At 30.9% G+C, this 15,450-nt stretch overlaps 1 protein-coding gene across 1 annotated transcript in view; it reads right to left on the minus strand.

The window, feature by feature from the left end:
• Positions 1 to 5,836: 5,836 nt before the first annotated feature.
• LOC107163386 (ankyrin repeat and FYVE domain-containing protein 1) overlaps positions 5,837 to 15,450 on the minus strand; it is a 44,125-nt gene continuing 34,511 nt past the window's right edge. The window contains exons 7-22 of the mRNA XM_015510790.2: positions 12,296 to 12,690; positions 11,759 to 11,969; positions 11,575 to 11,688; positions 11,290 to 11,509; positions 11,087 to 11,218; positions 10,893 to 11,013; positions 10,649 to 10,822; positions 10,467 to 10,580; positions 10,243 to 10,399; positions 9,003 to 9,203; positions 8,750 to 8,944; positions 8,554 to 8,674; positions 7,834 to 8,058; positions 7,628 to 7,766; positions 7,468 to 7,569; positions 5,837 to 7,396 (exon numbers count right to left, since the gene is read on the minus strand). Of these exons, the coding sequence (XP_015366276.1) occupies positions 7,273 to 7,396; positions 7,468 to 7,569; positions 7,628 to 7,766; positions 7,834 to 8,058; positions 8,554 to 8,674; positions 8,750 to 8,944; positions 9,003 to 9,203; positions 10,243 to 10,399; positions 10,467 to 10,580; positions 10,649 to 10,822; positions 10,893 to 11,013; positions 11,087 to 11,218; positions 11,290 to 11,509; positions 11,575 to 11,688; positions 11,759 to 11,969; positions 12,296 to 12,690 (2,745 nt within the window). The 3' untranslated portion in view covers positions 5,837 to 7,272. The remainder of the gene's footprint in view (positions 7,397 to 7,467; positions 7,570 to 7,627; positions 7,767 to 7,833; positions 8,059 to 8,553; positions 8,675 to 8,749; positions 8,945 to 9,002; positions 9,204 to 10,242; positions 10,400 to 10,466; positions 10,581 to 10,648; positions 10,823 to 10,892; positions 11,014 to 11,086; positions 11,219 to 11,289; positions 11,510 to 11,574; positions 11,689 to 11,758; positions 11,970 to 12,295; positions 12,691 to 15,450) is intronic.

The following is a 15,450-nucleotide window of genomic DNA, read 5'->3' on the forward strand; positions in this document are numbered from 1 at the left end:
TATTTCTACCTTTACATAATTTAGATTATGTATTAAATAACAAAATATTTAATATTAGTAGCTACTATTATACCTATATACTATATCTATAGTAATATTATAATACTTCTAGCTAATTGTTGTAAATTAGTAATTACAGATAATCTTAATAATATTATTTCTGGGAAAAACAAACCAACAATAACAAAAAAATAAAACAAATAAAACCTATCAAAAAATGGCTAATTCAAGTAATCAAGCTCATACGACACGAAGAAATCTATTTACAACAGCACCTCACTCAAAGAAGTATTCGACTCCGGACAAGAAAAAAGAATAATCGACTTCATCGAGATTGCTGATCTCATATCGAATATACAAGACCACGGATCAACGATAACTCCCCACGACTCGTAAAATTAAAAGAAAAAAAGTTTAAAAGTTAAATTAATTAAATGTAACAACATGTATGTAACAATTGTATTTGAATGTAATAAATATATTTAAATGTATTGAAGCCTTAATAATAAAAATGAATAAAAATAATATTTCTAAAAATAAATAAATTAAATTAAACCTATAGCTTACTGTCACCATTATCGCCGTCAATTGCTTTTATTTTATCCTGCAAAGCTTTACAACTTTAGTTATATAATTTAAATTTTATTCACGTACCATTGTTAATCCAGCGTAAATTGTTTGAATATAACTATAGCTTTATTTTTATATTTAAAAAGAGCAATACATCTGAATATTATAATCGTGTCTTATTCTCTTATTATGATATACTCTTGTACCTGAAAAATAATTCCCTACAATAACTGCATAAGAAAACATTAAAATAAATTTTCGTAAAACAACAACAAAAAATTGACTCTGAAAGCATTAACTAAAAATAGTAGATACATGTTTGAAAGTTAGAACATAAAATTAATAGAATTAATAACTATTTATAAGTACAAAATTACAATAACTGAGAATCACAAAACACTTATGGAAATAAACAGCATACTAATATACATTCGTTGTAATAGGTAATGAAAATATGTGTAATAGCCAGCACAGTTTTTAATCTGTTTACTAAATTCCAGCCAACATAATAATAAAATAAGTTGGTTTAATTATTAAATAGGCGCTAAATCAAAAATACCGCACTATTATCTCTATCGAATTTTATTATTATAATATACAGTTGCTGTTTCTCTGCGAACATTTTTAACAAATTATACAATTATAATTAATATTAATTAAAGACTAACAAAAATTTTCAATTATGTTTTTCAAAAATAAGTTACATAACTCAGAAACAACTACACCATTCGTTAGAATTTATAAATATAAACACCAATATCGATACGTATACCTATATAGTATGATTTATCAATATTTAAGAAAAAGTCAGCTTCTTAGTATTATTTAAAATATAATACGGTGGCACTGTTTGAAAAAATGAATTTTAAACCTAGGATATAAGACCCCAATAAGAGTACAAGATACTCTTGAATTCCTGATTTTTTTTTTTAAATTTAATTAGATATAAACAATTTGAATTCCTTAAAAAAATATATCAATGTACCTATCTATTTTTAAGGGAATATGAGTGCGGGCTTTGAGCATGATCATACTTGGTGAATGGTGATCATGTATATATTGTGTATACGAGGGAAGGAGAAACCATATAAAATATCTTACATTATATTTATAATATTATATAATGCGAGTATTTTTGAATATTTTAAACAATCATTTTATGGAGAAACAAAAAAAGGTACCATTATACACACAAAAATATTCCGTCAGATATATATATAATACAATATACGTCATAATATATTATAATAATAATAGTATGGTCCGAGTTCTTATATAGCATACGTCTCGCGTCAGACCTCTGTCGGGGCTGTGGAGTAGTTGAGTGGGCGAGGAGGGGGCGGTAAAGTCGCAAATTCTTCGCCTTGTGGACGAGTTTTCCCGAGAAGAAAACCCAATGCGGTCGTATACTTATACTACACGCATACATATACGCGTAATGCGCATTTATAATTCGCTGCCGAGTGCACACGCGCGTTTATATATATATATATAATATGGTATATAAATATATGTGTATATGTATGTGCTGCATTATATACGCCTGATTTTTTATGCTATTCGCATCTGAACGGTGATGGAATGCGTGGGCCAAGTCGAAAATTGTTCGGGACCGAAAAGATAATATAATAATATAATTAAGACGCGAGCGTTCGGTCCGGAGTGCGGAAGTTCTCCGAAAGGGGATGTAATGTAGTTTTACACACACACACACACACACACACGTCTCGCGTATGTAATATAGGGTATATATAGCTATGGCAAAGGTTCGGTTCCGGAAAAGTCGTCGGACTTGATTGCGCACAAAGAATCTTAAGTATATAATATACCAATATACGGCACGCTCGCATTGCATGTAAATGATGTAATAAATACGCATGTATATATTGTCATCGTGCGATTCATTGTTGCTGCGTTGATCGCCGTGTCGTCGTAAAAAACAATATTATAAGGTGTAACAGGACTATTTAACATCTTTAATTTGGTGCAAATTACAAACTCCCGCACGGTTACGAAGGTCGAGTCGTGGATCGATGGAAGTGGTCGTGGCAAATGATGCCAGTCCAGAGATCCGTCATAATATTATATCGGAAAACACGGTACCTAATAATTGACACCGAACTCGAGATCGAAGCGCCGTCGCCTGCACAGTTGTTCGGTCACGATCTTGAAGATCTGCCAAGACGCCGAACATCGCGGTTCACTTCAGCCGTCATCGAGTACACGTCCTGCCGAGAGTTTCGATCACGAAGTATGACTTTGAAATAAACTTCACGCGCAGGAGCAGCTGCAGTGCACTTGTGTTTGGACGAGGTTAAATCCAAGCACCACTGAATGTGGAAACGTACAAAGCGATTCGTCCGACGCTTATTTTTCTGCGTTTGATATCCAAAAATCAATAAAAAAAAAAAACAAAAAAAAAACCGAAACCAGCTCAAATGGGTATCACCGAATCGGGTGCAACGGTTGGATCGCTATAACAGTTGAAAAGTCATTTTACCAAGATTGTATTATTGTTACTGTGCGCGCACTAAGCATTTTTTCCTAAAAGAAGCAGGGATACAATAATTGTGCTTTAATTGAATAAAATAAATAAATCACAAACAGGTATGGGGTATAATTTATTTTATTGTTGTGGGTTTTACCTTGTTAATAGTTTTCTTTATGATACCAAATAATTAAAAAAAAAAAAAAAAAAAAACAGAATTATGTTTGCACAAAGTGCTAATAAACAATAATCAATATATTTATTGTCTTGTCTGATTTGCTCAATATTAATGGCAATCTTATACAAAGACAGAAATAAAAGCAATAATTTATAAAATAAGATGTTATAATAACTACTTGGCCGTTACAGTAAAACAATGTGACCAAAGAAATATATTAACAATGTAACAACAAAATATAATAATGTAAATGGTATAATAATTTAAATTTCATAATAATGTAAATGGAGCTCGTCAGCTTTTACCTGAAATTATTATTTCTAGCTGGTTTCTCACCCACGCTACCCAACTCTGGTTGTATGCAATTTAAAAAAAAAGTTTTAAACTAATAAATACAACAACGCAGGCCAGGGACGTATTTATGGGGGGGGGGGGGGGCTTCAGCCCCCTCGAAATCCAGGAATTGTTTATGAAGTCTGCTTATTATGTTCTATCGGATGTAAATTTTCTGACTCATATAAGCTGAATTGGGAATTTCAGTTGGAGAAAATACCACAGCCCCCCTCAAAAAAAATATCTTAATACGCCCCTGACGCAGGCAGTGTGGCTAGAAGCTAATAATTTAACGTAGAATATTCTAATAAACATAACCTAAACAGCTCAGATTAACAGAGCATAAAATAATAAACAGACCGACAAATATTGCCACTACCAAACAATAATGAATCAATGAAATATCTAAAGAAAATGAATAATATTAATAAGAAAGCACAAAGTTACTGTTTAGGAACAATATTTTACCGATAGTAATCCTTGAATAATGCTTGATTAGCAAAACATGGTTTTGTAAAAACACGCAAAACCAACACATGTGAACAATGATCTCTTTTTTGAATGATGAAGAACACCGAGTGTGCGACTTGATCTGCACAGCCCGAGAGTCGAGGCAAAAAGGAAAGAAAACCAATGTTTTCAGTGCAACCACAAACGTATGATGATTTCATATGACAAGTTTAGAGCCTTTGTTGACACTGAAAGCACTAGGCCATAGAAAAAAAAACCATAAAAACCATATAGATATATAGAATAAACTAGATTGATAACTGTGATATGACTTGAAGTTACCATCCGACATTTAAAAAGAGGCCAATGGGTCTTATAATTACACGTATTTAATATTGATGATAAATAAATTTATTTTGGCGCTAAAATCATATTTTTTTGTTTCCACTTTCTACAATTTTGTGAATTAATTTATTTTAATTATGCCTTATAAGTGCAGTTGTGCCTATATGGTTGTAATAATCGAGATGGTCTAGCCAAAAGCATAAAGTTATTCCGGTATAAATGCGTAAAATTATTTATTATACCTATCCCTTATTTGTAATCAAGGGACATGAGTTCGAGATTTCAAGAATTTAAACAAATTTAGAAGACATTTACAATATAATGATCATTCAATAATTCAATCTGAATGTGAAACCAAGTTACAAAATAGCGATATTCCTACACATTTATGTTTTGAACCTGATTTAGATTTTAAAACAAGGCCATCGAGTTTGCCAATCTTAAATGAATTACAGGTTCCAACTATATCTATTACTACTGATAATGAATACGAATCTTTTGAGGTTAATGTTAGAAATAGTGCTATAAGTTTTCTATCTGAATTAAATATGAATACTAATATGACTAACAATTTAGTACAACAAATTGTAAATGGAGTTACTGAATTTATTGCCAATGGTATTTTACCTTGTTTGGCTTGTTTAAAAACTATAGTTCTACGGTTCTACCGCTATTCAATAATTCTAATGATATTTAAAAAAATAATATTTTTGATGTATTAAAAAATCCTTTTTCATGTCTTGAAACTGATTTCAAACGAATGAAATATTTAACAGATCATAATTTATTTTTTGAGCCTAAAACTATAAATGTAGGTTTTACAAAAGAAAAAAACTATAAGTGGAAATAACAGAATGTTGATGGTTCCCATTGAAGGACATTTGATTTCATTAAAAATGAACCTTAAAGCTTTTTTTGAACTTCCAAGTGTATTTGAAACAGCACAACAATATTTGAATAATACTTTAAACAATGACACAAATATATTAACTTCATTTTTAGATGGTTCCACTTGGAAATCTATGAGTTTACAATTTCAAAATAAAACAGTTTTTCCTCTTTTCTTATATTTTGATGATGTGGAAATAGGTAATCCCCTGGGCTCACATTCAGAAGTCCGAGTCACATGTGATGGTGCATATGCTAATATAATTCAAATTTTTGGATGTGACTTAGACTAACCTTATGAGTACATTAAATCTGATTTTAACATTGCTTTATCCAAACAAAATGCCACAATGTTAAATTAGCTAGAAATGCTTTAGGGACTTTTGGTGCATTGGAGATAATAATTTAACAAAATGGAGTTAAAACAATATATTATTTCAATTACAAAATTAAATAGGATTAAATTAGCCAACAAGATAAGTTCAGCACACATAAACCGGAAAGTAAATCCAATGAAGGAGAAACTTGCTGTACAAACACAAAGCAGGGATTTGCACGCCACACCATATTAATACTATAATAACTGCATTGCGATAATTATACATTTTTATTAAAAATAAAAACAAATATTTAAAAGTAATAATATTACAAGTTATAATAATATGTAATCATTAATTATTAATGTTAAACAAGATTTAATTTTCTGTTTGATATTGCAAATTTTTGCAATATAATTTCCCCCTTTATTTTATTGGTAAGATCTATCTCAATGCTAAGGGTAGATAGCTTAGTAAATCTTTCTTGGCCCATACTGGTGCGTAACCAGTTTTTCAATCTACGCATAACTGAGAAGGAGCGTTCACACGTTGAAGAAGAAATTGGAATTGTCATTCCCACTTTCCCACTTGAAATAGTTTATAGACATTTGGAAATTAACTTTTATAACATTGATTTTTCATCAATGCTGGTAGACTATTCTTTAAGACGAGTATTTCTGCTGATAAACTAGCTGTTGATATTTTCAAAATATCCTGATATACATAAACAGATTTATATAATAATATTTCAAAAGATATGACCATGTAATAAATATTTTAAATAGTTAATGTGGTAATAATTTTAAACTTGGGGGTGCTAAGCATCTCCTATGTGTGCCTATGGTACTCACGTATCGGGCCAATCCGTTTTCCGACTGTGAATTATTTTACGCACACCGCGCCCCCTCCGCTCGTACCCAAATTTTCGCGGCGTCAACGATCCATCACAAAATATTCAAAATACCGTATTGAATACTTAAAAAAAGTATTTTAAAACTATCAAGAATATTACTCAAGTTTACGAACTAAGATAGTATGGGTTGGAAACTGAGGATTAAAACATTGTTTGTAGATACCTTGTTAAATTAATAACCCAAAAAGTTATGAATTTGAATAAACCAAATTTGATATTAATACATATTTTTGTTTAAAATAATATAAAGTATATTTAAATTGTAGCCTGTGAATATTTTTATATTTATTTTTTGGCCCTCGACATGGAAATAAAGTTTCCAAACCTATTGATTTGTAATTTGATAGAATGGAAATATATTGGTGAATTTTTTGATTTGTAAAAGCATTATATATTTATAGTAATCAGTTCATATTATTTTATATGGATAACCAATACTATAGTAGAGATAATATATAATTGTACAAAAATAATCAAATTAAATGTATGTGTAAAAATAAATGATTAATAATAACAATAATAATTTATCATAAAATATAATAAAAAGGTTAAAAAAAGTAATAATAAAGTATCTAAAGTTATTAAATGGAATTCAGTGAAATAAAATAATGAATACAGTAATAAACAAATACCAGAAATTATAATATAAACAGTTTAAAGCTATGTTGAATTATTATTTAGAATAATAAATTGAACACTACTCATTGAATTAAACATTAGAGTACAATAATAAATACATCAAAATGACTGAGCGGTGATGACAATGCAGACGGATTTCACTTAATACTTTTTAGCCCCCCTGAAGAACTTGGAAACAAGACACACACACTCTAACTGCTTTCACTAGTCCATACTTTATGATAGGAACTTCTTGACTGGAGCATTTGCTACATAATAGTCTACCACAATGACGACTAAATAAAAATAAAAAATAAATTATTGTAAGTGAAAAAAAATATACTTCATTAGGTTTGTTGTTACTTACCAATGATGCTTACGCATTGTGAAACCAAATTTCAAACCACACTCCTGACACACTTCACATCCGTCCACCCATGGTGGCTCTTTTGTCAAACTATCAAGCAACCTAACAAAAATAACAATGATTGAATTACAAAATTAACTAGGAAAAAAACTGATTTTACCTAAACAACAATTGAGTAGTAGCCATTTGACAGTTAAATATAGTGATACCATCATTATTCATGGCTCCAACACAAGCACCAGCTTTTACTAAAGTTCTACACAAATTTCCATTGCCTTTCATATATGCCAATAGTAATGCTGCAAACATTTTAAGTATTTATATTTAACCATTTATTTAATTCTATTCATCAATTTATTTTTATACCTGTATTTCCCTCAGCATCTTGAACCTCAAGAGGGTATTTTGGCATGTACTCAAGAAATACTTCACAGATGGCTGCTGAACTCTCTTTACTATACTTGGCCAGTTCATGAAGTGGATTTCGACCCTTCAATGTCAAAGCTTCAGCATTGATCTCGGATTCCCCCAGTAAAGTTTGAACTACTTGTAAATGACCTTCGCGGCAAGCAATATGCAATGCATTTTGACCTATGCAAAAATATTAAATGCAAATAACTTGCAATATCAACATATAAATTTTAACATAAAACATATACAGGTAACATACCAAATCATATGTTAACCATTTTCAATTTCAAGTTGTGAGCTTAAATATTGAGTATATTGACTTTTATGGACATTAAAGGTATAAATACTATCTGAGTTCTAAAGCTGATTTTTTTATAGTTTTTAATTTTTAAGAAAGTTATGAACTAATTTGAATATTATTATATTAATATCATATGCTATGTATATTGCATACTAATAACTTGTTTAAAAACTAAAATATTTTATAAATCCAGCAAAAAACACAAATGTTTTTACCTTTAAATTTCATAATAGGTTATTCACTCTAACATTCAAGTTATTAACTTGAAATTTAAACAGGAGAATGTACAATATGGTATGTTTTGCATTAGTTAGACAGAAACAACACATTGGTACAATTTACTCTGAATATTTGTAAATAATGTCTTTACTGACCTTCACAATCAACTGCATCAAAATTAGCATTATTATTTAACAGTGCAACCACAATTGAAGCGTGCCCAGCTTCACTAACTATATGCAATGCTGTCCTCTTCATTGTGTCCTGATCATTTACCTAACATACACAAATAGTTATAGTACACATAACAAAAAGTTTTGGTAATATGTGACGAATTAGATGAATATGTACCCTGGCACCAGCTAAAATGATACTGCGCACTAACATTTCATTGCCCGATGCAACTGCTAAATGAAGAGGGGTAGTCTGTAATTCATTTTGAACTCTTGAGTTGACATCTACATTGACTGACAACAAGAATAAGACACTTTCAATGTCACCTTTTTGGATAGCCATGTGTAAAAAGTTGCATCCCTTATTATCAAACTTGAAATAAAAATATTGTTAGAATATTTTTTACAGATTTTAGTATTTATAAGTTTACTTGTTCAGCGGCTGCTGGTAACTTATCCAATATAGATCGAGCCGCTTTGTCATTACGACATGTCAGAGCAGCTGCAAATGGAGTCAGACCAGTACGATCTCTTTTAGTAAGATCAATGGACGGATGACAGAGTAGTAATGTAATAATGCCTGCATGCTGGTTTTTAATTGCCACATGAAGTGGAGTTTTATGTTCTGCATCCTGTAAACCAAATTTAGTGGTTATTAACTTATATAAATAGTTTACTTTTATTATTTAATTTAGATAAGTTCAAAATTTAAAGAACTATTAAAACTAGAAGTTGGACGATACTAGTTTAAGTTTTTATATAATATAAATAGTTAAAAATTAATTTGTAACCATAGATGCCCAAGAGAAATCTGAGGCATTTGCCCACTTAGACTTCCTGAAATTTATTTCAAATTGAATATACTATGATAAATTACCATATATCCAATTGAATGTGTTTTACCAAAAAATAATAAGGTCATCATTATAAAAAATCCTGTGAAGCAAATTTAACAAGATATATTATTATATATAACCAAACTTGATCCCCCTCTCCTATTTTGCAGGTGCCACAGTCAATAAATTATGAAGTGCACCTGTAAAATGTACTGCTAATAACATAATATTACATGATACAAAAAAATGTATTTGTTTGTTTATTACTTTATTTCAGTATTTGATCAAGAATGATGCATACATAATGTACCATGTACCAATACATAAACAATTTAAATTTAAATTTAAAAAAAATAATACCTAATTTGGAATAAGTATTTTGGTATGAAAATTAATTAGTTAAAATTTTAAAATTAAAATATAACTCAAATCCATGTATTATGTTTTAAATTTATTGAATATCTTTTTTTTATGATAAAAAGAAATATTTTGAATGTGGGTGTAGCTCCTCTACGTACATATGTACTTCGGCACTGTTAAGTTTTTATTCTGATTGATAAGTCTTTTTGAGACTAGATATTTATACTTAATTATTTAAGTATAATGTATTTAGTTTACAATAGAAATAGAAATTTAAATGTATATAAGTAAATTCAGTTTCATTGTAGAAAAAAGCATTTGAATGTATAAATAATTTGAACAAGAATAAAATATAATTCAGGTGGTTCAAGTTTCAGAATTGTAATTAAGGAAGACAATTATTCACTCGATTCTTATGTGAACATCAGTACTGTGATTTAATAATTAATATTTTAGTAATGTATTTATTATTTACCCAAGCATTGACATTAGCTCCATGTTCTAACAATGTTTGGACTACACTTTGCAGACTCCACTGACAGCATAAGTGCAATGGAGAAGATTGATCTTTTGACTCATCTCCACCACGACCACCCGGTCCAGGCTTGCGTGGACTATTAATATCACAGCCACTGTGTAAATTTAGAAAACATATCAATATTGTAAGTTACAAATGATAACAAAATTATATGATTTTACCTTCTAATAAGGAAACGAGCAGCACTTTCAGAATTTTCATCAATTGCTCGATGCAGAAGGGTTTGCAGACATCCTTCCGGCCCTTCACTCCACGAATCTGTGTCAACACCATACCTTAAACAAGTAAAATATGTGTCATATAATAATCATGTTCAAATTTGATTAAAAACCGCACTAATTACTTGACAAGCGTAGAAGCAATATCTTCTTGATTGGAGGTCAAAGCTAGCCATAGTATTGGGTCACCATTTGATGAAGGTACTGCCATATCAACACCACGTTTGCATAATTCTTCAACCACAATGTTCTGGCCGTTGATTGTAGCTAATTCTAATGGTGTTTGATCATCTTGTGTTCTACAATGATAATATTGAGTATTTCATAATTTTATCAAAATATTTACGCCATTAAGTATATTTCGCTTACTTAGCATCAAAGTTTGATCCTTGTTTCACTAAATACAAAGCAGTTTTCTCATCACCCTTTAATATTGCTTGATGTAGAAGTGTCATACCTTCACCATTTCTCATGTCGATATCAGCACCACCTGTTTAAGCAATTTTACTATAGATATGAAAATGGCTAAATGTGTTAAATGTAAAAATTTGCATTAAGTTTACCAGCAATGAGATCAGGTACTATGTGTTGCATGTCAGATTTTAATGCCAACGATAAGGGTGTATCTCCCAGTGAATCGCGTAGATTCAAATTAACCATAGGCAATCCATCCTTGGGTTCTGCAGTGATAGTATCTAAAATTGAAACCATAGTCAATAATACATTGTATTAAGGTGGCGAAAAGATAAAATTACGATTAACTCACTGTGGTGGTGTAACATGGCGTTCACAGCACCTTCCTGTTTGTTAATTATGGCCATATGTAATGGCGAAAGTCTGTACGACGTCTGAAGTCCATCGTCCGTGCTAAATACAACACCATCGGGCGGTAATGTTTGTAGATTCGGGTTCGCTTGAAACTCGAGTAAACGTCGGACGAGACGTGATAGACCTCTTTTGCAAGCGATATGTAATGCGCTTTCTCCCTAAAAACATAACAAATGTTTTCAACATACGAAATACCAATAAAAACGAAAATTTATTTCCTTACTAGTTTGTTTGTGTAGTTGATGTTATTGCAACGCGTCGTGATGAAGAGAGCTGCTTCTTCGAGGCCTTCGTCAGAGACGATGTGTAGCATGGAATTTGACGTTTTCTTGTAAATCTAAAAAAAAGTCAAGAAAACGAATAAAAGTTTAAAATCCCGTTTCGACAATACGACGACAACTACTCACGGGATTCGGATTTGCTCCGGCGGTAACTAAGCGGTTGGCGAAGCTGTCGTCGGTGTCGAGCTTGAGCGTGTTGATCAGCGCATAGTACAATGGAGTGTGATCGTCGGCCGTCTGAGCGTTCAAGTCGATCTTGCTCGATCGGGCGTGTTCGTCCAACAAAAGCGTGAATATGTCGTCGTTGTGCACCAACACGGCCAAATGCAATGGAGTGCTATGGAACGAAACATAAAAATCAATACCACCGGCTAACATCGTTTTGTTAATAAATACTTATTGTAGGTACCTACCTAATAATTTGTTTTAAGTTTTTAATACCTATCTATTTAATATAAATTAGGTACTACTGTACGATAAACAATAGCTTTATCCGCATTTGTGACAAATTTCACTATCATAATATTTCGATAAATTAAAAAAAAAGGGTAATTTTGTCCTGCGGTAAAATATACCTAACCCCTTCCCTCCGTAGCTGTGATTAATAATATATCTAAATATATTTAATATGTATATTGTAGGTATAGAGCTGGGCACACTCACAATCCCTGGCTGTTGGGTAGGTTCGGATCCAGACCCGAGTCGAGCAGCGACCGGGCCACGGCCGTCATGGCGGCGGCGGCAGCGACAGCGGAAGACGGTTCGTCTGGTGTCCCGTAGTGCTGTGGCGTCGAGCTGGCGATTAGGTGAAGCGCCGTGTCACCCTGATCCGGCGTCACGGAGCTGACGGATGCGCCGTGCGCCAACAGGAAGTTGGCAGCGTACGAGTCACCCCTCTGCACGGCTAAATGGAGCAGAGTGTGTCCGGACCGGTCACGCGCATCCGGATCTGCCTCGTTCTCGCACAGCATCTCCGCGATGCTGGTTTGGTGATCGCGCAGCGCCAGGTCCAGCGCCGACTCGCCTTTGTTGTCCAGCCCGTTAATCTTGATGTTCAACTGAAACGAGTGCAAAATGTCAAATGTCAATATATATTTATATGCAATATACTTATATAAATCATATGTTCATAAGAGTCGAAATCATGCGAGAGTGATCCATTCAACGTATATTATATAAGGTGACAAATAAAATATTCTCATTATTTCAGAAAACAAGTGGCATTTTTGAAAATGTTTCTTTTACATCATAAATTTTAAGTAACAAAACAATATTTTAAGTATTTTTATAATTTTTAAGTTTTTACTTTTTTGAATGACACATATAGTGGTATATTATATATGATGTTACCCCTAACCCCTCCACTTCGTCAATCTAAACTTTAAACACTTTTAACTCATAAACTACTCATCCGAAATTAGATTTGTATGTATCGAAGTACATATTCCAAAAAAATAAACTGTTTTTAAATAAAGAACTTAAAAATGCATCAATGGCATATAATTTTTTTGGTGGGGGGTGGAAGCGTGGGAATTTACCCATTTATCATTTGAGAGCAGGATATGGGCATAAATTAACATTTCAAATTATTCAATTCTTATTTGTATTATATTATCAATTTTTCTTTCTTCTTTCTAATTACTTAATAAAAATATAAAAATGTAGTTGTTGGCGAGCGATTTTTTTTAGTTATATTATGGGTAGATCAAAATTTTTTCCCCCTCTTAAAAATTGAAATGACGCCACTGAAATGCATCTTGTAATAAAAAAGTTAAGCAAATTAAATAAATAATATCGATAAAAATATACATACATATAGGTATAGTATTATGACAATTCTTTTAAACGGCTTACAATATTATGTATAAATAAAATATTTTCAAAAAAATTAATTGTTTATGAAATGAAGAATGTCTTACGTTAAATAAGACAAGTATACATCATAATTAGTATAAAAGAACCGTGATGAGAATATATATATAGAGAATGAAGTTCATTCTAGAAATTAGTCACATAATCCTTGGAAAAACAATTTTCAATTTATAAGATATCGTGAGAAGTTATATACCAAAACTGCACTCTGAAGATAAAGTGTTTTTATTCAAAATACATTTTTCTATAAATAATTATACTGAACAAATATCATAATAAATAAAAATATTATGAATTCAATTTGTTTAACGATAAAAAATATTGTAACAGAGCGTGATCTGTTATAAAATGTTCTCCCGGGCTGGAATATATCCTCATATGATATCATACCTTCAGCTCTGAAGACTGTTCTTCTATGCGTCACTATTATAGGATAACAAAACCGAAAAATATACAAACATATTGTTTGAACATGATATTTATATAAAGTTTTTCAAAAACAAAACGCTTGTCTACGTAAACACATCTCACGATATACTGAATCGGATTCTAACTTTATACTTTAGGTATATAATATATACCTATATATATATATATATATTATGCATACATCGCGTGAACAATATTATAGTTACACTTTATAAATTAAAATATTATATAATACGCCATTACAATAATTATAATACAACAGTAATATACATTTCCAAATGTAGCACCTACTCAAACACGTCTGAACCGAGTCAACAACGAAACGGTGTCATGATGACAATTGTTTTGTTTTAAAACAGGTATCGTTTGTTGTAACACAATAATATAAACTACATACATACATAGCTATATAAAAAACAACTCAAGTATCACTTATAAAAACACGTCGATATTTTTTCTAATTTTAAAATTATTGTAGTACAGTGCTGAATGCTCAAAACAACAAATAATAGTACGGCGCTATACTGTTGTTGATCTGAGGTCCAAGTTAGGACTGGTGGTATTTAAAAACACCGGTATCCAGTATTTTCGGTATTTCAGAATACCGGTATACTGTGATTTGGTAATTAACGTTGTTACCGAAAATATCGTATAACCGGTAATAAATAAATACAGGATACCGGTATCAAAATTTGAAATACCACCAGCCCTAAATTTTTCACTGCACTTGAATTATATTAATTTAACTATAATATGTTCATTCTATCTTAATTTTTGCTTCTAAAATAAATAGATACACACCATTAGTGTGAGCAGAAAATTCACAAAAATATAAGATAGATGTATTATTGATCTAGAATTTATTATACTTGGACCATTTGTATACATTATATATTATGTTTAATCAACATTGTTGATAGATCAATATTATAATCAGTAATTACTAACATTTTCAAATCACCGCCGCATAGGTCATAGCTCCCATACCATCTTTCAAGCTCAATATCATAAGTCTATTATCCTTGATCCACATAATTCAATGACATAAAAAATACTCGTTAAAATTTTGATTTTGATATTAAGGCAGGTCAAAATTTTCAAAAATATTATCCGCTAAATAATTTACAGTAGAAAATTTATCATCTATGGAAAACAGAATTTTTTATGTTCAAGGAATACTCTTCTTAAGATGTAAAAAGTTTAAAGGATTTTAAAATAGGGCCTTTAAATATATTTGGAAATTCCGAAAATCGTAAGAGGTTTTTTGGTAAATTCCCTGTATGTGATCTGTGCACATGTGCGATTGCATACAAGTCATCAAATTACATTAAAATATATTATACAGTTTTGTCGTAACGAGTTCATTGCAGGATGAACTTTAATATATTGTAGGTATCTATGTACTTAATTCATTTATAAAAAGTGATTATTTTAAAGCATTTAGATACAATATGTAGTTTAGATAAATTAAGTAGATCGCCGAAAAAATTTGTGGTGTACTAATACCATCCCTCACG

Source organism: Diuraphis noxia, unplaced genomic scaffold, assembly GCF_037042655.1.
Source record: "Diuraphis noxia isolate RWA-SAM2 unplaced genomic scaffold, SU_Dnox_SAM2 contig0004, whole genome shotgun sequence".
Taxonomy (NCBI): domain Eukaryota; kingdom Metazoa; phylum Arthropoda; class Insecta; order Hemiptera; family Aphididae; genus Diuraphis; species Diuraphis noxia.